Source organism: Equus quagga, chromosome 5, assembly GCF_021613505.1.
Source record: "Equus quagga isolate Etosha38 chromosome 5, UCLA_HA_Equagga_1.0, whole genome shotgun sequence".
Taxonomy (NCBI): Eukaryota; Metazoa; Chordata; class Mammalia; order Perissodactyla; family Equidae; genus Equus; species Equus quagga.
In genome coordinates, this window is record NC_060271.1 from 66570519 (window position 1) to 66597170 (window position 26652).

Here is a 26652-nt window from a genome sequence, read left to right on the forward strand (position 1 = left end):
ATACAGCCTCTCTGGCGAGTGGTGTTACATTAACTCCTGGAAGGTGCTGTACCCTTTTGAGCCAGCAGTTCCACACTATGCGTGTAGCCTAGAGGAAGGAGGAAGTCTCATATGTGCACAAGGAGACATGCGTAAGAATGTTCATTACCGCCCTGTTTGCAATTGTGGAAAATTGTAAAGATCCTAAATATGCATCTATAGAATGAGTAAATAAATTGTGATATATTCACAAGGCCCCTAACTTGAAGAGAGGAGGAATGAAGGGCAAAGAAAGGAGAAATGCGGGCAGATAAATGGAGCCAGTAAGTTAAGGGTGGGGGCTTCAGGGTAGCAGTAAATGACAGTGGGGAGAAGGGAGGGCGGGCGCAGAGTTCTGAGGCTGTGAGGTGCAGCGTGAGGCTCCGTTCACAGGTAACTGGGAGAAGTGTGTTAGCACAGAGCCAGTCTCCTCTCCAGAGGATGGGCCTCAAGCCTTCACCTTCCCTCTCTTGAGCCAACCTTGGGCACTTAAGTAGCGCTGGATCCTCCTAAAGTATTTTACTGCTTTCCTCCTGACCTTCTGGAGAGAGTTGTGAGAATCTATCAGGTGGGTTAAGTTCCTTGGAGAGAGATCGCAATTGTTTGATCTTTATTCACTCAACAGACATTTGTCAAGCACCCACTTAGGCAGGGGCTGTAGCAGGCACCCCACTAATCACCCAGGACTGTGTGGTCTGGACGGGGAGACCCACTCAGCCAGCACGGGCAGCCCTGGGAGAAGAAAGAAGGCAGGCCCTGTTGTCAGGCTGCCCAGGTCCCCATCTCAGCTCTGCCCGTGGCTGTTGTGTCTCCTTGGGCCTCAGGGTCTAGTCTGTAAAAATGAAGTCGTAAGAATTCTTATCCTGTATGAGCGTGGAGAGGATTAAGGAAGAGAGTGTCTAAGCCTGTAGAGCAGTGACTGGTGTTAGTGAGGACTCGGTGATATAAGTTATCTTTTTTTAATGTTTTTTTATTACTACTACTACATAAGGGCTGAAAGAGACTTAAAGAGTGTCAAGAAATTTCTGAGGGACAAGCAATCAAGATTCAGAAGAAGAGGCTTTTTTTGAGATGGGTCTTAAAGGATTAGTAGGACTTTATCACGAAAAAAAAGTTGTGGGGTTGTGGGAGGATCCTACAGAATTCAGCCAGAAGAAAGAGCAGGCAGGAAGTCACAGATTGTGAGCGAGCAAGCGTGGCTTATTGGGGGACAGCCGCTGGCTGTGAGATCCAGAAGCTGAGCGACGGTGGGCCCTAAGGCTGGGAGGGAAGTCATGTGGGGCCTGGGGAGAAGGGCCTTGCAAGGGGGCCTTGGTCTGAATGGATGTTAGTACCAAACCCCTTTGGCTTGGACCTGCTTCCTTTCTTTCTTTTCTCCAAAATAGATTTAGAAGAACTTGTCATTTTAATCCCATTTGCCTTGCCTCGGCAGTGGGATGCTGAGTGTGCTCTCTGACCTGCCAGGGTTATTGAGCTTTTAGAGGCTGAAGAGCAGACTTATCTTGCGTCCCTGTGCTGTCAGAGCGGGGCCAGGAAGGGGGATGCACTCCATGCCTGGAGTCCAGCAGAGGAGCATGGGCCCCCCAGTTCTGTGACCGCTCAGAGGGTGTCACTGCTCGTGGAGTCCACAGAGGAACTAAGCAAGGCTGTGGGGTCACGATGCACTTCCCACCTGTCTGTCTTCTGCCACTCGCATGCTGCCTCAGGGCAGGGGCTAGAAACCATCCTGGCACACGTGGCTAATAACCAGGACATCTGTGCCAAAGGAGCAGCGTGTTTATTTCTCCGGAGCCTGTGGCGTTGGCCCGAGGCTTTGCTGAATCAGCCCAGTGCCGTCTGGCATCCCCGTTACTGCTGAGACCTGAGTCCCAAGGTCGCGAGTGTCCCCTGGATAGCTCTGACTTTTGCTTCACTGCTCTCTGAAACTTCACACAGTGAGCACCACGTACTTATTAAGTACTTGCCAGGCCCTGGTGGGGTGCAGTTGTGAATGTGACTGACACCACCCTTGTCTTTGTGGAACATATAGTCTTGTGGGAGAGACATCGAATAAACCATTGCAGGTGTTCTGGATGACGGCTAAGAAGGGGAAGATCCAGGAAGTGTGGCAGTGAGGAACTGGGGGAGGGACCCAATCCTTAGCAGAGTGACGAGGTCAGGAAAGGCCTCACGGAGGAAGATGACTCTCCCTGATATGTGAGAATGCCCAGGGGTGGGGTAGGGTGGAGCCGGCTTGTGACCAGACCCTGTGGGCAGACCTGGCTGCAGTGCTTATGGTAAAGCTGACCTCTGCTTGGTAAACTGCATCTGCACTGGGAGTTCTCTGTCCAAGCCGTAGCTTTGGGCTTCCTGAGTGTGGTGTCTCCTTGCAGAGACCCTGGAAGCTCTGTCTTTGGGGTTGTCACAGAAGTTGGCTCCTGTGGGGCCTGGGGCCTGGTGGCTCCCATACTCAATTGCTTGCACCTGAATTGATCCACACCTAGGGGTGACATCTGTCAGGTGAAAGGATTAACTCTTCCAGCTCTGATATTTTGTCCACGCGCTTAAAAATATCCCTGTTAACCGAGTGGTTAAGTTTGCGCGCTCTACTTCGGCAGCCCAGGGTTTCACCAGTTCGGATCCTGGGTGCGAACACAGCACTGCTCATCAAGCCATGCTGAGGCGGCGTCCCACATGCCACAACTAGAAGGACCCACAGCTGAAATATATAACTATGTACTGGGGGGATTTGGGGAGAAAAAGCAAAAAAAAAAAAAAGATTGGCAACAGTTGTTAGCTCAGGTGCCAATCTTTAAAAAAAAAAAAAACCCCTGGGGGCTGGCCCCGTGGCCGAGTGGTTAAGTTCCCATCCTCCACTGCAGACGGCCCAGTGTTTCGTTGGTTTGAATCCCGGGCACGGACATGGCACTGCTCATCAAACCACGCTGAGGCAGCATCCCACATGCCACAACTAGAAGGACCCACAACGAAGAATATACAACTATGTACCGGGGGGCTTTGGGGAGAAAAAGGAAAAAAATAAAATCTTTAAAAAAAAAAAAAAAAAACCCTTGAGAGCCTACTGTGTGGTTCATCCTGGGGACACATTGTTGAACAAAACAGATCCATTCTGTGCTCTGAAGGCGCTTACAGTCCAGTGGGGAGATGCTGTCAATCAAAGCATCACACAAAGAATTGTAAATGAGCACCCTGGTCACATGTACGTTGTGCTACAAGAGGGTAGTTGGGAGGTTTAATCTAGTCAGGAAGGTCAGGGAAGGCTTCCATGAAGTCATGATGGAGCTGGGATCTCATGGATGTGCAGGCATTAACAGACAAAGAAGCGGGAGGGAAGGTTCCAGAAGGAGAGAACAGCTCGGTCAGAGTCTTTGTAGGGGATAGTGCAAGGTAAAAAGAATGAGGGCTGGTAGAACTATGCCATGAGGTCCTTAGAGGCAGGGCTGAGAGTCCAATTATTTAATGACCTAGCGCAGCCCTTGGCATGAGTCAGTGAGTGCTGATGCCCAGTCATGCTGGTGACATAATTTTTGCTTCTTCATCTTAAGAGTGATGAGCAGGTTAATGCAGGGTGGGGATGTGTGTGGCAGGAGGAGGTGTTGGCTTGATTGGATTTACAATTTGAAAAGCTTATTCTGGCTGCAGGATGCTGAAATCAAGTCTGAGGGGAGTGAGTGGGAAGGGAGTTGGAGCGAAAGGTTTGGTGGAGAAGGAAGCGCGTGGTGTGGGTGGGCTTTGTAGAGCATCAGAGGGGATTTGCAGGAGGGAGGAAGGTTTGGCTTTTAATTTCAGGGGTCTCGGCTGCTCAGCTTGCTTTCCATCCTTACCCCCTACTCCACCATTTTTCGCTTCCATGACCTCAAACCACCCTTCCATGCTGCCAAACTACAGATTGAAGGAAGGTGGGTGTGGAGCTGTAACAGGAGAAGGAGACACAGGTTCCTAAGCACATCCCAGCCATGAGCAGAAACCTTGAGGGCGTTTGTAAAAATAAATCAAGCCCCACAGCAGCATTTTCGGTAGCTTGGAGAACTGCTCCTGGTATAAAAGACAGACATCTTCCTTCAAATAGGATGAATGAAAATCACGTTTCTCTTTTCTTCTCTTGCTCTTCCCTCCAGGCTTATATTTGGCACCCTTTACCCTGCATATTATTCCTACAAGGCTGTGAAATCAAAGGACATTAAAGAATATGTAAGTACCACTTTGGGGGTGCTAATGGGGTGAGGCGGGGGAAGCTGGGTGTGAAGTGGAGGGAGAAGGCGGGAGCCCTCTTTGGTGTGGGCACTGGTAGCGGGAATCCCTTCTTGTCATGAGACGTGCCTGGGGTGACCCAGGAGTCCTCTCCCCTGTCTAGACCTTGTCTTTAGAACTAGAGTGCGGAAGTGAGGAAGGCCGGGGGGTACAGGGAGAGGAAGTGGCACCTGGAATCGGAGGCCCCCTAGTCTGCCACATGCCACTGTACGGCCTTGGATCAGTGGCGTCACCTCTCTGAGCCTCAGTTTTCTCGTCTGGAAAACACTGTGTAGACCGTAAAGCGCCATGACTGGGAGACAGTCTGGCCTCGGGGGCAGGAGCGCAGGTCCTCGAGTCCAGCAGACCTGGGGCAGCTTCTGGCTCTGATTCCGGTTCTGTGATTCGAGCACACTGTGATCTAAGCCCTGTTGCTTTATGAGCTTGTAGAGGGCAGGAGCTGTTCGTCATCCCATGACTGTTTCCCACAGCACCGAGCACAGGGCTGAGCACGGGGGAAGGGACTCTGGAGTGCTTCCTGGCTGAAGGATCGCATCCCTGCTGGGGGATTTGGGCGCTGCAGTTACAGCCCTAGACATGCTGGGCACCTCTAGGCCGGAGAGCCATCAGACCACCCCCAACTGACAAAGCCCTGCGGGGTGGGTGGTGAGGGAAGAGACCCCAGTCAAAGTACAAAAGATGTGGATTTTGTCTTCAAAAGACTGAAGTCAGGCCCTGGCTCTGACGTCTGATTAATCAATGCTGGACAAGAAGCTGCACTTACAAGAGACTTGCTGCCCTGATCTGAGCGGAGGGTGGACAGCAGCAATCTGAGCCCCTGGTGTTGTGAGGAACAAAGGGTCTTTGCTTTCTCTCTTTCTCTCAAAAGACGTCACTTGGCAAGTTTGGCACAGGTAAAGAAATAATTCAAAGTGGGTTCGGAAAATCATTACTTTCTTTCTCAGATTTCCCGGGATGTGTTCATGACCAAACCAGCCACCCCCAGATAAAGTCAGCCAACCAGAACTCACGCCCCACTCTCTGGTTTCCCAGAACCGCTCACCTCAGCTTACATTCGCTGCTAAGCAGGGGACCCAGCCCGGCGTGTTCTCCTCTGGAGACTGGGTCCCGGGTATATGTGCGAGAATCTCAGCGCGTGGACTATAAATAGCTGTTTCGATGTGAGCACAGAACCTTATGGTTCTCAATTGTCTTGGCACAAGAGTAAAGCATGAGGCAGCCTCTTTGGGGTCTCCCTTTCCCCGACCCCTTCCAGCCTAGGGCGCAGGAAACTGTGCCAGGGAAGGAGGCAAAACTGGGATCGCGGAGGTTCAAGGTCTGATCTTCCGCTTTGCAGGGGTAAAAACTTAATTTTGTCGGCTCATCTGGGAGAGATCAAACCCTGGTAAATTGTTTCGCTCTGACTGAACTCACCGGAGCCTGGTTTATGACTAGAATGGCAATTCATTAATTGAGAGTGAAAAAGTGTAACTGACAAGCAGAGCAGCTGTTTGTGTTGGCTGGTGAGCACGTGCTTTTGCCAGTAGGGAAAGCTTAAGAGTGAAGATAGGTTTCTTGGTAAAAACGGAATTGGAAAAAAAGAGCCCAGTAGTATTAGGGAAGACCTGCTCCTTTTCCTGCACTTGCTCACACACACTCACACACCCTCTCACATATGCTGTCTCACACGCCCAGTCACACTTACTTCTTTCCCTCCTTTTGACCAATAGACCCATTTGTTCAAGAGAGAAACCTGGGAATTTCCTTTGACTCCTGCCTCTCCTTCACCACCATACACATCCCCAGTGAGCGACTACATCCCTTCATCTTTATCCTCCTAATAATCTTTCAAACCAGGTCTCTCCTCTGCTGCTGCTCCCTTAAATGAAGTTCTCATCATTTCTTCCTGGAATGTTGCAGTGGCCTCCTCTGTTGATTTCTTCCTGCCACTGTAATGAATTACCATGAACTGAGTCACTTAAAATGACACAAATTCACTACCTCACAGTTCTGGAGGTCAGAAGCACGATGGGTCTCACTGGACTAAAATCGAGCAGGCTGTGCTCCTTGTGGAGGCTGCAGGGGAGAACCCATTTCCTTGCCTTTTCCAGTTCCTAGAAAGCACCTGCCTTCCTCGGCTCATGCCCCTTCCTCCACCTTCAGAGCAGCAACCTTGCATCTCTGACCATTCTTCCGTAGTCCTGTCCCCGTCTGACCACAGCCCGGGAGGTTCTCCGCTTTTAAGGATCCGTGTGGTTACACTGGGCCCGCCTGGATAATCCAGGACAATCTTCCCATCTGAAAGTCCTTGACTACTTAATGCCACAGAGTCCCATTTCCCATATGAGGCAACATATTCACAGGTTCTGGAGACTAGGACAAGGACATTTTTGGGGGCCATTCGGCCTGCCATACAACCTAACTGGTTCCCTTGCCTACTGTCTCTCATCTCACACTCTGTGTCCACATAACTTCTAGAAGCCTTTTTAAAATGGAAACCTATTCATTTTATTTCCTCTGGATCCTTTAATAGCTGCTTATCACCTGCAAGATCGAGTCCAGACTCCATTATACAGTGCTTGACACCCTTCCTGATCTTGCTTCTTCCTACTTTCCAGCCACTTCTCTACAAGCATTCTCTGCTCTCGATCTCAGTACCCAAAGAGTGGTCTGTGGACCAGCATTATCAGCAGCACCTGGGAGCTTGTTAGAAATGAAGACTCGCAAGCCCTACCCACACCTCCTAAATAAAAATCAGCATTTTTAACAAGATCTGCAATTTGAGAAACACTGCTCTTAACATTTAGAGCTTCTTATGTCTTTCAAAACATACTGCACTAGTCAAGGTTTTTGGATGAAAACTTAAACAGAAAGGAATTTATGGGAACTCATAGAATTAACTAGAAGGCTAGAGAAAGATAGTCAGAAATTGGGGAGGATCTGAGAAGCCTGGGTGGTAGTGACAGCCAAGCTCATGTCACAGGACAGGTCTGGTTAGGAAGCTGCTGCCGATGTTACCACCATGGACATGGGCTGCTAGCTGCCCATGCCTTTGGAACATTCCCTGTGTCCTGGATACATGTGTCCTGGATAGGGGCACTTGAATTTTCCAAGCCTAGATAACAGGCCTTGCCTCCCACAAAGACCCTCATGCTGGGACACTCTCCCAAATGAGAAGGCTTTGGATGCTGGTAGTAAAAAATATATATATGACATAGATAAAAATATAAAATAAAATTAAAATATAAAACAATATAAAATATTAAAATATAATATATAATACATAATATACATAAATACATAACTATAATACATATATTTATGCATGGGTATATATATATATATATATTTATATCTATAAACCTATATATCCATTACTTACTTCTTTGGCTGCTCAAGGTCCACAGCTTTTATCCAGATTTTGGACTTTAAAAAACCTCCAACAAGAATTCTCTACAACCCATTTACTTGCCAAATCCAAATTTCTTCAGCTGAGTCGAGCTCCAGGTCCAGTATCTCTGGCAAGTCCTCTCCTCCTCTGGCTCTGACAGGATCCAACCTTAATATTCAACGCTCTGAAAATTAAATTATGAAGTGAGCCATCACTGATATACTCTATATACTATATTAGGGGAGAAAATTACTTAAGATATTTAACTCTACACATAAGGAACCCCACTCACTATGGGTAGAAGCTACAGTCCTTAGTCATGTAAGTGATCATAAGTTCATAGCTGGTGTTTATGTCTTTTGTGAAAAGATAATTTTTTTAAAAGGGTAAAACCATGACTTTTGTACAAATATAAAATTAACATGGTCACAAATTTTACTTAACTCTTTATAATGAAGGAACCAATAAGGTGCTAAAAAAACAGTTCAAGGAAACTCCAAAGAACAGACACATATAAGAAATCAGGAATGATGAAATGAATTTGTTATGAATAGCTCTTCATTTGAAATGAAGAGATATTCATCTGACTTCTTGGGAGGGTGGGGAGATCAATTGTACCTCCACTGGACAAAATTCACTTGCATTGCAATCAGTTTTCTATAACTTACAAAGTTGTAAAATAGCTCAAAGACATTGACGAACAAGACACCTGTAGAATCAAGGTAATTCAGATGGATGCTCATCCCTCAGCACCTAGCATCCCACGGATCCCCTTTCCAAAGTCTTTCACAATTTTGCCCCTCTTTCCTCTTCTCCCGTCCAGTGCATGCTCCCTTGGCCTTCAGTTAGAGCTTTAGAGAGTGGGGTTCCTTATGCAAGGGTGTGGCCCAAGTCTTCATTCCTGAGGAATCTGAGGCTTTAGTAATCTTGTCTGTAGGGTTGTAGTAGTGATCTGTTGACTTTTCTCTCTCAACAAGACAGGACTGGGAGATTGCCCCAGAGGATCCTTAACTTCCTGCTATTTCGTATAGCAGCAAACCTGGTTCCCCTTGATAATCAGGATCAGTCACCCCATCAAAGCCCATAAGTCCCTTTATTATCTATTTCCTAGTGGTATGGTGGTCCCAAAATGGCCAGGTGACAGTCTAGTCTCTGCTTCTACTTCACTGGAACCATTTTGGATCCCTGGTGGACCTATCTATCCCTCAGCTTCTGAAATTATTAAGAAGCAGAGCTCAGAAGTTTGGGATTGAGAAGCAAAACTGTTGTGAGTCAGTTAGACCAGTGATTCTCAAACTTTAACATGCATATGAACGAACACTGGATTTCATTAAAATGCGGATTCCGATCCATTAGGTCTGGGGTGAGGCCTGGGATTCTGCATTTCTAACAAGCTCCTAAATGATTCTGATGGTGCTGGTCAAGCACAGGCCACACATCTGTATTCTATGAGTCCATTCACATCATTCCAAAATGTGATCACACTTCAACAACAAGCTCTTGTCCCTTCAAAGTACCTCAACATCTGGCCAAATCCTTACCTGGTGACTTGTTTTAGTCAGGTATGGTGAGGCATGCAGACACAGAAATGACTGCCATGAAGGAACAAGCTTTTACTCACAGTTCCCTAGAAGTAGGAGGCACAGCGTGCCATGCAGGGCCACCTGGGGTGGCACCGGGGCTGTCAGGGGTCAGAGGGAGAGCAAGTGGGAAGCACGGGCAACAACCTTTATTGTGGTCTCTGCAGAGAAGTCAAGGTGAGGCAGAGTAAGCAGGGTTAGGATTGGCTCCTTTGAATAGTTTCAGGAGGCTCTGGAGTGTGGGGGCTGCCCCTGCTTGTCTGGTACCTGGCCCTGGGGTGATTAGAGCAGGAGAATATTGGCTCAACCTGGGAAAGCTCCAAAAGGGAGGTAGTTTGGAGTATGGGCTCTGGATTGGTCACTTTGCATATGAAAGGTCCCCTGGGGCAAGTCTTTTGCTATCCCTAAGAATTGGCTAGTCCTGGGAGGGGCAGTCTCTCCCTAGTCAGTGAGGCCCCAGATGCCAGAGCATCAAGAATACAGAAAATAAGAAAATACACAGTTGGTATACCTGATGACAGTGTAAACCCATTACCTCAGGATCTTTCTTCTTCCCGGTTAAGCGCTCTGCTCAAAGTTCTGCCTGCAGGGAAATTTCACTTCCCCGCTTCCTCGGGGCCACCGCTGACTATATAGCTGTCCACTATGAGTTCGTGCCAGCAGATGGTGCAGACTTATCTATAAACCAGGCTCAGACTTTTTCTTTCTCAGTCATTTGGCAGAGGGAATTCCTGTGAGGCTGAAGCAGAGCCCAAATGCAAGAGGAAGTATGAAAGGCTCAAGAAATATTAGTGTGACTGGTGAAGGGTGAGTGTGTAGGTGTGCTGTGGCTAAAGAGCTGGCTAAGCCTGCTACCTCCACAGCCCATGGGGGAGGCTGCCAGGAGCCCTGGGGGCAGAGTGTGATGGGCCCTGGGGTCTCAGCCTACCTTTGTGGCTCATGGAAGGTCTCCAGGCTCTGCTTCCCACCCTCTTGCTGTGACCTAGGGTCACAGCTTCTCTCCTTACTCCTGGATCCTGCCCCTGTTCAGTCTAGAGGGATTCCCCAGTCCTGCTGTCAACTGTCCATTCCAGAATTGCTCTAGTCATTACCTCTCAAATGAGCCATAGTTCCTTCTCTCTATTCTGGATGCTGCCCGCCCAGGCTCCTCCTCATCTTGCAGGGAGTTTTGAATAGAATCTCTTGAACCTGGAAAGTTCTATTTCAAACCTTGGAAAAAATAACCTTCATTTGGTTTTTCTGCAGCATGATGGGGAAAACCATTTCCTGGTAATTTATTTATGGTTTCCGTCTCTGCGTCACCAGTATTCCATTTACCTTGTTAGGCTCAGTGAGTCATTCTCAGGCCCTTCTTCCTGCACGAAAGTATTTTCAAGTGAGGAGTACAGGATGGAAACTTCTTTAGGCTAACACTTCAAGCTCCCTCTCTGCCATGGCTCCCTCATCTTTGTCCGTAGCCCCAGTCTGCCTCCTGAGATTTGGTCTTACCTTTCTGGAGGCCTTGGGTATTCTTGGATGTCCTCCTGGACCCTGAGACTGCCCTCAGCTTCATGGATCTCAACCTCTTCTCTCTAAACTGCCTCTGTCTTTAGTTTCTTGTGGTGTGAGTGGCTCCATATCCCACCACACCCGGACTTCAACAGGCCCCTTTCCTCCTATGCTATCCATTCAGCAGGCACTCATGTGGAGCATCTGTTACCTTGCAAGCTAATTTGTCTTTTCTTCTCAAAAAGCCACCTAGACCAGTATTTCCCAGAGTATATACCTTCTCAACCTTTTTGAAACCATCCTTTCTTTCCCATTCACAATGCCACCATTCTAATCCAGTCATTCAAAACATATTCATTGAATACCCACTGTGTACCAGGAACTGTTTTGGGTACTAGAGATAAAATGATGTGCAAGAACAACTCATCTCCACTCTCAGGGAACTTACAATCTAGTAAGAAAATCATAGAAATAAACAGGTACTTTCAAAGCAGAGTGATAAGTGTTATGAGAGGGAGCATGTATGACACTGTTGGGGGAAGAAGGGAGAGCACACTTACCCAAACTTTGGATACCTTCTGGAGGAAATGACATTTAGGCTGAGATGCGAGGGCTGAAATCTGGAGACAAAAGAAGATGGGCTGTTCAGGGAACTGAAAGAGGTTCATTATAACTGGAGTGAAAAATTCAAGAAAGGAGGAGAGCTTTTATAGAGATAATTAGGGTCCAGTTCATGCAAGAACTTGTAAGCCAATTTAAGGAACTTGGGCTTTTTCTTAACAACCATAAGCAACTATTGAAAACCTTAAGCTAGGAAGCAGAATCATCACATTTGGATTTAAGAAGATCGTTATGACTGGAATATGGAGGAAAGATTGGGAAGTACACTCCGAAGTGGAAACCCAGTGAGAGCAGTATGGATGTAATGGGTGCAGCGCACTGAGTAAGTGGGGGTGAGGAAGTAGATGCTGACGTATAGCTGACTCACTGGAGAAGTTTGTGACCTAAGGGTTGTGTCAAGGAAGGGATTTTTGTTGTTGTTGTTGTCGTCCTTTGTTTTAATTGAAGATATTAGAGTATAGTTTGAATACTAAAAAGAAAAAGCCTGTAGAGAGGGAATTCAGGCTCCTGGCTGTGTATCTGGATACCAGTGTTGGGAACTCCTGGATCCTGGGCCTTAGCATGCCGTGGGCTTTACAACTGGACAAGACCTTGTCTGCCTCCTGCTGAGGAGCCTGTTCTGCTGATGATAAACTTGGCAGTGGATGGAAATTCCCGAGTGTTTACCAAGCTCCTCTAACTTGGCGGGACTTGAACTCCAAACCCTGTTTCTCCTACAGTGGGAAGAAGCTGAATCTCTGCTCAACTCTCTCAGCTTTGCAGCTGTCTTTTTCACTCAGCCACCTTGGAGGATTACCTGATTTTGTGCAGTTCAGGGACCAGCCAAGGGTCTGAAGGAATTTTGTGTGTGAATTTGAGGGCCTGCCTCCTTATGGTTTCCCTCTTTCTGGGGTGTTTTTCCTCGCAATTTCCAGCATCTCTAGCAGTCTCACACTTCATTCTCCAATTCCTCAGGCACATAAGACTGTGAGTTTCTTCTTGAGCTCTGTCTGCCCGATGATTTGCAGGCTGGGAGTGTCCCCAGCACATCTTGGTGTGGTTCCCTTATTTCAAGACCTGAATCCCTTCTAGTTTCTGCCAGCTTTTGATAGCTTTCTTAGTACCTTCAAACAGTTGTTTTTAAATGTTTTGTTCAGAGTTTATTATTATTAGTGGCAGGAAGGTTGGTCCAATATAAACTGCTCCACCATTACCAGAAGCCAGAAGGAGCAGACTAAGGAATTTGGACTTTATTCTGCAGGCTGGAAGATTTTAAACTGGGGAGCAGTCTGATGATTTTTTCCTTTGGGAGATCAGGATGACGTTAGTTTTTATGATGGGTTGGTGAGGGGAGAGCCAAGAGACAGGGGAGCAGGACACTCTTAAGTAGTTCAGGAGAAAGGAGATGAAGCCCTCAACTAGGGAGAGAGGCAGTGAAAATGGAAAAGCATGGTCGCGTGGGAGATATTTTTTAAAAGATCCAGTTTCTGTGAGGGGCTGTGGGACTTTCCAATGGGAAACGGTTCTTAAGTGACTAGTGAAGATTACCACCATTCCATCCCAGAGAGTCTGGCCTGGTTAAAATTCATTCCAGGGGGTCTCTGTGAAGGCCTGGAGACTTACTCCCCTGGTTGTGTCGTGGAAAAATGACCTGACTGGATCCTGAGTCACTCCTGGTCTGCAGGTCTCCCTAGACCACCTGAGGGCTATTGAAGGTCACCCAGGGTCTACTTTGACCTTGAGCCTGGGTCAGTTGTGGAAATAGCCTGTTTACCTCTAGCCCCAAGGTTTGGGGTTTAACGGGACATGAGCTGGGGAGGGAGAGGGGGAAGGGATTGCCAGTGCGGGATGCACCGCCTGGCTTGCCTCAGCATCCACTGTCTGGGCCTGTTCCTCTTGACGTTGGATATCCCTTTCTTCTGGACCTTTCCTACCACCTGTGTTGTTTTCCCTTTCAACAGGTCAAATGGATGATGTACTGGATTATATTTGCACTTTTCACCACAGCAGAGACATTCACCGACATCTTCCTTTGTTGGTAAGTACTTCAGGAATTGGGACATTTCAAGGGAAGATGTTGTCTGGTGTCAGGGGAGAGATAGGAAAGGTCTGAAAGCAGTCTCAAACCTTACTTCAGAGCAGAGGAGCAGGTGCTGGGATGTTAAGTGGAACATTCTTAATAAATTAGTCTATAAAGTTGTTCTTCAAGTAAATATTTATTGAATGACCTTGTAAAAGCAGATATTGTTCTTATAGTATAAGGATATGATGATGGATAAGATGAACACCGTTCCTCAATTAATGGAGTTGGTAAAGAAGCATTCATGTGTTTAAAAAAAAAAAAGGAAAGGAAGAGATAGTACACAAAAGTGTGAGATAAAACTGTTTCCCTCCATGCCATTCACTCTCACCACAACTACTATTCATAGTTGTATATACTTTGAAAAAATTTTTGTGTGTGTATGTACACACATGTACACATTTTTTCTTTTGTTTTTTAGTTCATAATAGTTTACATCATTGTGAAATTTCAGTTGTACATTATTTGTTGTCCGTCACTGTATGTGTGCTCCCCTTCACCCCCTGTGCTCAGCCTCCACCTCCCTTCCCCAGAACCACTGAACTGTTCTCTTTGTCCATATGTTTGTCTATATTCTGCATATAAGTGAAATCATATGGTATTTGTCTTTCTCTGTCTGGCTTATTTCGCTTAGCATACTACCCTCCAGGTCCATCCATGTTGTTGCAAATGGCATGATTTTGTCTTTTTTATGGCTGAGTAGTATTCCATTGTGTGTATATATATATATATATACACATATATATACCTCATCTTCTTTATCCAATCATTGGTCAATGGGCTCTTGGATTGCTTCCATGTCTTGGCTGTTGTGAATAGTGCTGCAATGGACATGGGTGTACATATGTTACTTTGGATTGTTGATTTCATGTCGTTTGGGTTGATACCCAGTAGTGGGAAGGCTGGGTCATATGGTATTTTTATTTTTAGTTTTTTGAGGAATCTCCATACATTTTCCATAGTGGCTGCACCAGTTTGCTTCCCACCAGCACTGTATGAGGGCTCCCCTTTCTCCACACCCTCTACAACATTTGTTATTTTTAGTCTTAGTGAGTATAGCCATTTTAACAGATCTTAGTTGGTATCTTAGTGTAGTTTTGATTTGCATTTCCCTGATGATTAGTGATGTTGAAAATTTTTTTGCTTATGGCATGAGATAATGGTCTACTTTCATTCTTTTGCAAGTGGTTGTCCAAGTTTCCCAGCACCATTTGTTGAAGAGACTATCTTTTCTCCATTGTGTGTTCTTGTCACCTTTGTCGAAAATTAGCTTTCCGTAGATATGTGGTTTTATTTCTGGGCTTTCATTTCTGTTTCACTGATCTGTGTGCCTGTTTTTGTACCAGTCCCATGCTGTTTTGATTACTATGGCTTTGTAATACATTTTGAAGTTAGAGATTGTGATGCCTCCAGCTTTATTCTTTTTTCTCAGGATTGCTTTAGCAATTCGGGGTCTTTGGTTGCCCCGTATGAATTTTAGGATTCTTTGTTCTATTTCCGTGAAGAATGTCATTAGGGTTCTGATTGGGATTGCATTGAATCTGTAGATTGCTTTGGATAGTATGGACATTTTAACTATGTTTATTCTTCCAATCCATGTACATGGAATCTCTTTTCATTTCTTTGTGTCATTATCTATTTCTTTCAATAATGTCTTATAGTTTTCATTGTGTGAGTCCTTCACCACCTTGGTTAAATTTATTCCTAGATATTTTATTCTTTTTGTTGTGATTGTAAATGGAATTTTATTCTTGAGTTCTCTTTCTGTAAGCCCATTATTAGGGTATAGAAATGCAACTGATTTTTGTAAGTTGATTTTGTACCCTGCAACTTTACTGTAATTGTTAATTATTTCTAATAGTTTTCCAATGGATTCTTTAGGATTTTCTATATATAAGATCATGTCATCTGCAAACAGTGAGGGTTTCGCTTCTTCACTCCCTATCTTAAAGTCAGCTGATTAATAATCTTAATGATATTTGCAAAATCCCTTTTGCCATGTTAAGAGAACATATTTATGGGAGTAACACCAGGATGAGAAGGTCGTGGAGCCAATGTTCTACATACTACGAGAGGGCATCTGATATGTGGTGCATTTGGAGCATGTGCACAGGTTTGGGGAGAATCCTCCGATCTTCCTGACCTGTGTGGAGGCCTCATCTGGTCCCTCTCACTGGAGCTGTCCAGGTGGTTTGTGGGTGGGAAGTGAGGGTCTCTTGCCCCTCTCCTGATGCCCTGAGCTCCATTTCTGCAGGGAAGGGGTTCCTTGGGAACCTTCCCTGCCTACTTTAGCCCACAGCCTGGTCACGCCCTCTGCCTGCTTCCTCTTTTTCTGCCAACCTCCAAATATTACAGATCATGGTCTTCTTTTGGGAGAGTCTTCCCTCTCCCTCCTCCCTCTTGCCCTGGGAATGGGCAACGGACAGGCCCATCAGACAGACAGAGCCCTGTGTCCCTTCCAGGGACATGGACACCAGCTTAGCAGCTCTGAGCTCTATTTACAAGAAAAAATAGGTCCTAACATGCACCTCTGGCTTCCTAGAAGCATCTTAAACTTTTGTTCACTTCCAGGAGTGGAGACCACTCCTCATGTTTATATTCTGCCCCTCACTCTTCTCTCACCCCATTCCACCTCTTTCCACCCCTCCCCTAGGGCGGTGCCCTCTTCATAGTTTGACATGTTAAAACTTTCTATCTTAATGAAAACAGCAATTGTGTATGGCCACAGGAGAGTTGGGATGGTGGCTTGGTTCACAATTTGTGTGGATGATTTCATTTAGTTTTTTAAAAATTATAAAATACTACATGCACATGGGAAAATAAATTGAAACACACTAAAAAGTCAGTCTCTCCTCCCCTGGCCCTCAGTCTGCCTCTCCAGAGGTATCACTGTTAGAAGGTACTTGTGTTTTCTTTCAGAAATCTTCTCTACACATTAATTGCATGCATTTTTGACAATTTCATCACTAGTCCAACCCTCTTAGAAAAGGCTTACGCCTCCGGAGTGTGAAGGGGTTCTGTGAGGAGGGTGGGGAGACTACAGCTACTCCATGCAGCCCAGGGCTGTGCATATGCCTTGGGAGCTATGAAGGAAATGTGATGGGTGCATCTGGCCTTTTCTCCTCAAATACGTCCTAGAGGTCAGGAGGATTAAAAGGCTTATCCTCACAGAATGAGCAGGGTCGTTCTCCACTTCTTGGGTGAAGGCTGGGATTTAGTAGGTCGGCTGGAGGCAGACTTGGTTGGTGGTGATTGTGTTGGTAGAGCCAGGAGACCCCAAGGCCTCTGGGAAACACAGGGTCTGAGTGGCTCAACCTGGAGACCCTTATGATCCCTGGCCAGGGCCTGGTCCTGGTGTGATGATTCCAGAGGCAGTTTGAGATAATTCCCAAAGTATCCTGTTAATTGTGTGTGTGTTGGGGGAAGCAGGTGTAGGAGGGTGCTACTGTGTGTGTCTGGGGGTTAAGGGAGTCGCATTTACCCACATGATTGTATATCTTGGTGCTAGTCTGCTTCTGGGAGGACAGGCTAGAAACTGATAATGTTTTTGCCTTTGGAAAAGGGACCAGGGGTCTAGGATGGGAAGGAGATTCTTCCTTCTACGCTCTTCTGGACATTCAGAATTTTTAAAACCATATGCATGCATTACCTATTTAAAAAATACATCTTTTACATAATAAACAAGAGCTGCAGTGCAACAGATCCCCTTGGGATTATCTGCGTATCTTGTGTTGATGCCTGAGCTTGCCAGATTCGTTGGCTTTCCCCTTGGGGCTGGCAAGTAGTTGTTTTCAAGACAAAATTTCCTCCATTATTAATCATTGGAGTGTTCAAATGTGGGGGAATCACACCTCTGTTCCATCAACCCCGTCTCTGTTCTGGCCGTGAAATATTAAACAATCTCGACATGAAAGTGTCCTCTAGTTGCTGAGGGAATATTCAGGAAGAGCCTGCTAGAGGCAGAAGGCAGTGGGCCAGGAGACCTCAATGAGGAAAGGAGTGGTGAGCGCTGCTGATGTGGGGGTCTGTGTGAGAGCCGAAGGGCTCTGAGATGACTTGCTGGCAATTGCTCCTTATTTTCAGATGCCTGGGAGGAATTTACTTTTCTGAGTCCTCAGGCTCAGGTGTCAGTTTCCCTCAGAGCATCATGTTTTAAGGGCACCCAGGATTTGTTTTAATCAGGTGTGGTAAGACCCACAGACAAGGAAATGACTGTCATGAAGGAAGTAGTTCATTGTACTCACAGATCCCTGGAAACAGGAGGCACAGCTCTCCACCCAGGGCCACAAGGGGAAGCACTGAGGTCGATCAGGAGGCAGAGGGAGGAAATGTTGGCAAGAACCTTTATTCTGGTTGCCCTGGATGGAACAGGCAAGGCAGGGGAAGCAGGTTTAGGATTGGCTAGTCTGAATAATTTCAGTGGGCACCAGGGTGTGGGGGTGTCCCTAGTTGTCTGGTACCTGGCCCTCGGGTGTTTAGGGCGGGCCACAGTGGCCCAGAGAGTGAGAGCTCCATAAAGGAGGCAGTTGGGGGTCTGGGCTCTGGGTTGGTTGTACATATGAAAGGCTTGCTTGCAGGCCAGTTGTTCACTGTCTTCAGGAATTGGCTAACCCTAGGAGGGGCAGTCTTTCCAGTCAGCAAGGCCCCAAGATGTCCAAGCATCAGAATACAGAAAATAGAAAGACAAGGTTAGCACACATCAGGACTGCCAAATATGGTTGCACAGGTTGTTCATAGCACAAGATATCTGGCAAAAGAGGCCAGATGAAGTGCTTTTTGCAAGTCTTGTACTTGCAGGACTGCATCCAGTTGAAGAGGCTGGCTTCTTCTAACACATACAAAGGCACCCACGTGGATTAGCAGAGGCCTATTATAGCATTTGTCTCAGGTTGCTGTTCTATATTATTTGCAATTATTTGATCAATCTCTGTTTCCCTGACTGGACTGTCAGTTCCAAGGACTCCAGTATCTTGTCCGTTTCCCACTAGACAGGAAGCTCCAAGAGGGCAGGGAACGGGTCTTCTTTGCTCACCATTGTCTCCTCAGTGCTCAGCACAAGCTGGACATACAGGTGCCAGGTAAGTGTTTATGGAATGAATAAACGAATGGTAGGCAGGACTTCAAACTCCAGAATTAATATGTAGCTGCACCCCAAACTCATCTTCCTTTTGGTACCAGAAAGATCAAGATCTGTTTGCCTGCCATCGACCTCAGTAGGATGGGTAGCATCTCTTTCCTGGCAAGAGTTAGGCTCCTGTCTCTGCCTCTTAGGCTCCTGTCTCTGCCTCTTTTTGGAACAAGAAGACGGCCAAGAAGGAGAGGTTTTTATTCCCAGTCTGGAGATTCTTTTTTTTTCCCAAAGATTTTATTTTTCCTCCCCAAAGCCCCCCGGTACATAGTTGTGTATTCTTCGTTGTGGGTCCTTCTAGTTGTGGCATGTGGGACGCTGCCTCAGCGTGGTTTGATGAGCAGTGCTGTGTCCGCGCCCAGGATTCGAACCAACGAAACACTGGGCCGCCTGCAGCGGAGTGCGCGAACTTAACCACTCGGCCACGGGGCCAGCCCCCAGTCTGGAGATTCTTTGTCAGCTCCCGCCTCTTGTAAATCCTCCAGCTGTTTATGCTATCTTGGCTGTGAGTAAAGAGTGAATGACTGGGGGCCAGCCTGGTGGTGCAGTGGTTAAGTGTGCACGTTCCATTTTGGCGGCCCAGGGTTCACCAGTTCAGATCCCGGGTGCGGACATGGCACCGCTTGACAAGCTATGCTGTGGCAGGCGTCCCACATATAAAGTAGAGGAAGATGGGCATGGATGTTAGCTCAGGGCCAGTCTTCCTCAGCAAAAAGAGGAGGATTGGCAGCAGATGTTAGCTCAGGGCTAGTCTTCCTCAAAAAAATAAATAAATAATAAAAAAGAGTGAATGACTGGGTATGCAGCAGGAGGGTGGCCTTCTGAGCCTGTGGCTGGAACCCTGGCTCCCACCTAAATGGGCGCGGCCTGCAGGAAGTGCCAGCTGTTGCCAGGCATGGCCCTAGGATTGCTGGAGAGAACCTGGGCTCCTAGCTTGCTTGGGCAACACAAGAAAACACGAACTGGCTTTAAAAGAGGCCTTGGTTTTGTGCTGTGCGTGTGCATGTGTGTGCACACACCTCCACAGGGGAGAAAGGAGGACTCTGGGGGCCTTGTCGCCATGCGCAGGCGGGAGAGGTGTCTGTGTCACCGGGTTCCGTCCTTCATAGGCCCAGGGCGGTGCTTCCGAGAACCTAATGGAATGTGTATTTTCTCATTTCTCTCCAGGTTTCCATTCTATTATGAACTAAAAATAGCATTTGTAGCCTGGCTGCTGTCTCCCTACACAAAAGGCTCCAGCCTCCTATACAGGAAGTTTGTGCATCCCACGCTGTCTTCAAAAGAAAAGGTAACTTGTGCTGCTCTGCCTTTCACTCCTTCCAGCCAGTGAAAAATTTAAAAGTGAGAAAGAAAAAGGGCAGATTATTTTATTTCAAGAGACCCTCGATTGGCTCTTATTTGCCCCCAACAAGTTGTTCCTTCTATCTTTTTTTTTAAAATCTGTTTTTCTGATATGTTTAGAAGTAGTGGTGAAATTCTCTAAAATATGTTGTTTATCATTATTTATTGTACAGCGTTTCCATAAGTTGAAACAAAAGTAGGAGAAGATTCACTCATACTTCAACCACCAAACTGAATTTCCTTCTTTTTATCATGTTCCACCCCTGTCCTTTTGCAGATGTGATTTTTACATCAACTTAAGAAGATACCTTTAAAACTTAACATAGGTAGGAAAGCTGAAGCATAGAGAGATTAAATGACTTGACCTTATATCCAGACAGCTGCTAACAGAGACGGGAATATAATAAATTTTTAGTACATTATTTTTTATTAACTTTATTGTTCAATGATAAAACACATGCTACCGATAAAATGCCTGCTATTGTGGTAATTATCCGTCAATAAGTGTTAATGAGAATAGTCATAATGATTTGTTTCATGTCATTTACTATTTGTGTTTGCTTTGCTTCAAAGTAGTTCACAAAATCCTTGAAACGAAAATGTAGATTTGTCTAATGTCAGAGTTGGAAGAAATCAGACAGGGAGAAATTGGATGAAAAGACCAACAATAACTAAGGATTCAAGTAGGAATTAAAACTTGTATCTCTTGAGAAGAAATTTAATTCTAAGTTACATATAAGATAATGTCAGGGCTGGCCCCGTGGCCGAGTGGTTAGGTTCACGCACTCTGCTTCGGAGGCCCGGGGTTTTGCTGGTTCAGATCCCGGGCACTGACCTAGCACCGCTCATCAAGCTATGCTGAGGTGGTGTCCCATATAGCACAACCAGAGGGACCTACAACTAGAATATACAACTATGTTCTGGGGGGTTTGGGGAGAAGAAGAAGAAGAAAAAAAGATTGGCAACAGATGTTAGCTCAGGTGCCAATCTTTAAAAAAAAAAGATAATGTCACTGTCTATAAAATTATTTTTTGTTTAATGTCTCCACTGAACCTAATTTACCGGATTTGCTTTCAATGGATTATTCCATTGTTTTGTTAAGGTTTCATACAGTAATAAATGCAAAGTCCATTACAATAAACATTACCTCTGTTTTACTAATTTGTTTGATAACTTCTTTTTTTATGCATACCAGTCTGTGTAACCTTTCTTTAAAATACAATTGTAAGTGCACCAAAAAGATCCAAAACCCAAAAATAACAAGAGAAAAACCTTAACATAGATACAATAGTTGTATTCTGAGATCTTAAACTTGTTTGTACATAATCCATTTCTACTTGGTCTTCATAATGACCCACAAACAACGCCAAGTGTGAAGTTTAGTTCCCTCTTTTGACTTATTATCCTAGAATAAATTCCCAGGCGTGGGATTACATATCGGGTCCAACACTGTATAATTTGCTAATTACATTATATGACTTTCTAGACTGATTGTGTGATAGGTTTCTTTAACATAAAATAGGAAAAATAGAAGTGGCTTTGTATATTAATTCTGTTGTTTCTGAAAGTTGAATACTTTGGACTTCTAGGGAAGGCTTTGGGGGAGCATATCGATTGGATGCACTGACTACCGTAGACATTTCTGAGAATCCCTTTAGGAACCAGGACACAGCACTTCCTGTCTCTGAAGGGTGGATTTTGAGGAATGGCAATCCCTCTCTTGACCTGGTTATCAGATCCCTACTGTACCTACGTCCCTTTGCACAAACGCCAGGCTTTCCCTGAAGCCACCACTGTAATTCCCATTGAAGTGAAGGTGACTGACTCTTAGGAGCTGCCAAGAATCGCTTCCAGAGTCAGTCACAGGTTGCAGTGGAAACTGATGGTCATGACTTCCCGGGGAAGCCTACACAAGGAGTGAGCAGGGGGTTTTCTGCCCCACCGGCCTACCTCAGAGCAGAGGAAATGCACTGATGGGCTGAACTTCAAACGAGACTGAGGCCAAATGTCATTGTCTTACTGAACTCTGAAAGGAGCTACTGTAATTGCAAGACAGCTGTTTTCTCAAAATAATGACAGCAAAACAACCCGAAACAAACAAACAAGAAGAATAAGCCAGAGTTGATCCAAATTTGAACTAAACCAATATTTTACTTGGTTTTGGTCCCTGAAGGAGACCTCAATCCTCTTTCCCACCCTACCTTTACCTTGTGGTATGATGCTGGATGACTTCTAATTTCTGCTTTTATTTCGTTATCTGTAAAATAATCTCCCTGATCAACAAAAATAAAATCTATCTCTTTCTGTATCCTAGTCCCTCCCATTGATACACACATAGGGAGCTAGTGGGGTATAATATGAAATAGCTATAGAATAATAGAATTTTAGAGCTGCCAGGGCCCGACCCCCTTGAGATAAGGAAGATGACAATGGTTCTCACTTACTGAAACCAGCCCCAGTGTCAGATGCTTTACTGGAATGATCTGATGTCGTCCTCAGGGTGCTCTATGAGTTAGGTGCTGTCACTGTCCTCATTCTTCAGAAGACGAAACTGTGTGTAGAGGCTGACAGCTGGGTGGTGGCAGCTGTGAGGGTCGATGTTCAATTCTTGGCATTCTCTCCACCCCAGGTTCCTTCAGTGTCTTTTAGAGTGGCTATGTGTAGAGGGTAGGGTTGTCCACATCCAGGACCCCCTGGAGGCCCCCTGGAAGGTTAGAGGACTTTAGGACCAATCCTAGGGTGTCACTTGAAGAAAACTTTCCTGGGTCAGTAAGTTGTTGTTTTTTCAAAATCCCTTTTTCCACTCTCCCATATCTCTTTGGTCTCTCTCCCTCCTCCCGTCTATACACACACCCTCTAATGCCTATAACTTTCCAGTCCCAGGGAGAATCAGTGGTTGGGCAAGCTGCCAAGACCAGAGCTCGGGAGAAGGGAGAAAGAACAGAGATTTATTTGAGCCTTCCAACTCAGTATGCCTCTGTTTTTCCTTTGGCAGGAAATCGATGATTGCCTGGTCCAAGCGAAAGACCGAAGTTACGATGCCCTTGTGCACTATGGGAAGCGGGGCTTGAACGTGGCGGCCACCGCAGCAGTGATGGCTGCTTCTAAGGTACTGTGCCCGGCCTTGAGCACCCCGGCTGTGTGAGCATCTCGGTCCCTCCAGCCTGCCCTGCTCGTCATCCATGCAACTCACACAGGATGGGCTAAGGACCAATCAGTGGATCCTCATTGTTTTTGGGGTTCCTTTGAAAATCTGATGGAAAAATTGGTGACTCTTGTCCCCATAAAATTGCATGCATGCATGCGCACACACACACACAAACACAAAAATGATATATGCAATATCAAGAGGTTCCCAGAGCCCCTGAAGCTCATCTCTGGGTCCCAGGTAAAGAACCTCTGAAGTACTTGGAACTTAAGCCCAGGAGAAGGAGAATAGGAAAAGTGAGGGAGTGAGCTCTTCTCTGCAGTTTCCCAGGATGCACTGGGAATCACCTAAACTCACAATAGACAGGTGGAGAGGCTACCTGAGTGAATGGGTGGCCTTTACACTCATGTGGCCCAAAAGATCCAGGGGAGGGAACCCAGGGTCCCAGAGTAAGTTGAGTGGTTCCAACATGGAGGACGATGATGAGTGTAGCAGTAGCAGCTAGTGGTGGAGGAGGTTTGAAATAAACACTGGTTTGTGGGATATTGTGACACAAGCATGACTTCCTTCTCGTTCCCCTCCAGCCCTGTTCACAAGTCCTCTGCATTCCTTCCCGGCTTCTTCTCACATCCTGTTCTCCTTGTCGTTGTGTCAGTTTCTCATTGTGTGCTCAGCCCTGAAAAATTAAATTGGGAGATGTTTACTCTCAGAGTAAATTCAGCAGTTGGCGCTCGTGTTTTCTGGTGTCAATCCCTTCCCCTAAATCCAAAGGTGGGGCAGGGTCTACGATCAGCTGCGGGTGGAGGAGAGAGAGTTATGCTAATGGTTGGGAAGACACATTGGTTGGGAGGTGAGTTGGATTAGCAAAGGGAAGCTATAAGTCCTGGATGGTGATGGGAGGGTTTTAGAGAAGGGGCCAGAGCTGTGAAAGGGATTGCAAGTAGATGATTAATGCAGATCTTGGTGCCCCATGGACTTTGAGTGGATGGTGCGATGGAGGTTTGCTGACAGCCAGCCAGGTTGGGGGACTGAGCTGGATTTTCCCTGCGCCGAAACAGAGAGAAGCACATTAGGAGCATTTCTGAGATAAAGACTTAGCACCTGGGGCTGAGTGTTTGTTTGAAAAGCACGTGAAGTGAAGGAGTTCTGCAGACAAAGGCTGGGAAAGGGGCCCGCCCGGTGTTTGCACGTTCCACTTCAGTGGCCCGGGGTTTCCCGGTTCGGATCCTGGGTGCAGACATGGCACTGCTTGGCAAGCCATGCTGTGGCAGGTGTCCCACATATAAAGTAGAGGAAGATGGGCATGGATGTTAGCTCAGGGCCAGTCTTCCTCAGCAAAAAGAGGATTGGCAGCAGATGTTAGCTCAGGGCTAATCTTCCTCAAAAAAAAAAAAAAAAGGCTGTTAGAGACAGGAGAACCAAAAGGGAATGATTCTTATTTCAGAGAAGGACCAGCTCCTTCTATAACACAGAACTGTAGTGAAGTGTCGCCCTGCTCCATACAGCTGGTGCCTGGAGGGGCCCTGCCCACCTTAGGACAATAGTTGCTGGCAAGGTGATGGATTCCAGTGAGTATCTTTGGAGGGGAAATTCCACTTTGGTGTCCCAAGGAACCGTATCAGGATTTACAATGACCAGTGAATTCCAAGATCCTTCTGTTGGAGTTGCAACCGTTTTATGCTTTTATTAAGTTGAAAGAAAAGAGAACTCAGAACTGCTAAATTCTGAATTCATCAGACCAACTTTGCAACATAAAGCTACAGAGAACCTCTCTCTGCCCATTTCTCCATCTCATCTCCTCTGCTTCTGAAGCCTGAAGGAAAATGGGTTACTGCTCCTTCCTCAGTTCAGTCATGGAGCGTAACTGTGGTACTTTTATCAGGGTAGCTCAACACGGGTCACCCGGCCACTCAGCCGCAGGTGTGTACATTTTATTCTGACAGTAATACCGTAGGGCCATCCTTTTCCAGGTCTGCCTCGAGCTGAAGCCTCCAGAACCTTGATACCATCTTGGTCAGCCACTGCCAGCCCCTCAGACCACTGGGGAAATTTCCCCTGAGCCCAAACCTCCACCCGGGCACCTTACAACAGCTAAACCTGAAGGAAGCTCCAGACAGTCTGAAACTTGCCTCATGAAATAACTGCTCATTAATTCTTTCTAGTTGGACTAAAGTAGTGAGGGATGCCGCTGGCTTCCTGCTGAATTTGGTTTCAGATGAGAAAATTTGCTGCCTTTTGGGGGCTTTGCTCTTCCTCTCTAAATACAAATATCTTGAGAGAGAAATATATCTTCTTTTCCAAAAATAATGCCCTCTATTTTTGAAGCAGTTGTGTACTTAAAAGAAAAAAAAAAGGTAAAATCCAGTCTGGCTGAGGAGTCAATCAGTGGTTTCCATAGCAACAATGGATCATGCCAGACAGGGGTCAAAGGAGAATGACTCCACCAGTGGGTCCATTTCTGGCTCTTGTGTCCAAACCACCTGGAAAGCTTTGTTCTTTGTTTTTTAATAGATTCTCAGATGTGCTGAACCAGAATCTCAGGCAGTGGGCCCATGAATCTCTATTTTTAACAAGTTCCCCTGATGTTTTTTAAACAGCCAGCTCTGTGTGGGTCACTGCCTGAGACCCCGTTCAGAACTATAAGCGCACAGGTGATTGGAGTTTAAACAGTTCCCTGCTTTAGCATTCCTGGGGTGCAGCTTTCACTCCTTAGAAGCATTAACCTTGAGAATGAGAAACTGGGGTGTGTTTGAGTATATGAATGTTTAATTTCCTCAAAACTTAATGCCAGTTGGGAAATACTATGGTGAGAATACATGCTCTTGGACATCTGTTGTGCTCCCAAGAGCCCAGCTCAGTGCGCTGCACCCGCCTGAGCCCTGAACAGCAGCCTTTTCGGTTACCCTGGGGGAACCCTCCTCCACCCGTCTTCTGCTCTGTTTTCCATCCTTTGATGGCTCCCAAGTACGGAGCTTAAAAGATGGTTTGGCTACACTTTTTTTTCAATGACGGTATAATTGACAAATAACATTATGTTAGTTTCAGGTGTCCAACATAACGTAGCTACACTTTTCATTAATCCTTTTTTTTGTTTCATAATATCGAGCCCTGAGCCCTTTCCCTAAAAAAAAAAAAAAAAGAATGTTTTCAGGGTTTTTGCATCATCATGAAGTGTGGAGAAACTTTGTAAACTGTATCACTGTACAGATATAAGTTGTTATTAATGTTAGTATTTTATCTGAGAACTGGAAAAGCTAAAACAAAGAAATGACACATGGGAGATTTCTCCCAGGCTTCCCCAAGGTCTAATCCGTCTCCTCCAGACATGTGGATGCTTCTTTTCTATGACAGCTGCTTTGTGTCCTTGCTGAGAACACACTTCTCTAACACCTTCTGTCTAAGCGTCCCTAGGTTCTTGGCTGGCTCCGCGCCTAGATCTTAACTGTTTCCCAGCCGGTAATTCCACCTTGAGGGAAAATTGAGCCCCAGGTCTTTTTAAGACTAAAACTGGAAATCTCTTTGCCTTTTAAAAATAATGCTCTAGAAATTCATTTGTTAAGCAAAACACATTGTCACATAGGAGAAACGATAGTGAAAAAAACCAATCGATCAAAAGTTTTAAAACCGCGAGGTATCCAGGCTGCCTTA

At 46.0% G+C, this 26652-nt stretch overlaps 1 protein-coding gene across 7 annotated transcripts in view; it reads left to right on the forward strand.

Annotated features, from left to right (window-relative positions):
* The window catches only part of REEP1 (receptor accessory protein 1), a 97207-nt gene that overhangs the window by 41104 nt on the left and 29451 nt on the right, over window positions 1-26652 (forward strand). For all 7 annotated transcript variants that reach the window (XM_046662921.1, XM_046662923.1, XM_046662926.1 and 4 more), the window contains exons 2-5: window positions 4137-4209; window positions 13269-13345; window positions 19683-19803; window positions 22852-22965. In XM_046662921.1, the coding sequence (XP_046518877.1) occupies window positions 4137-4209; window positions 13269-13345; window positions 19683-19803; window positions 22852-22965 (385 nt within the window). The remainder of the gene's footprint in view (window positions 1-4136; window positions 4210-13268; window positions 13346-19682; window positions 19804-22851; window positions 22966-26652) is intronic.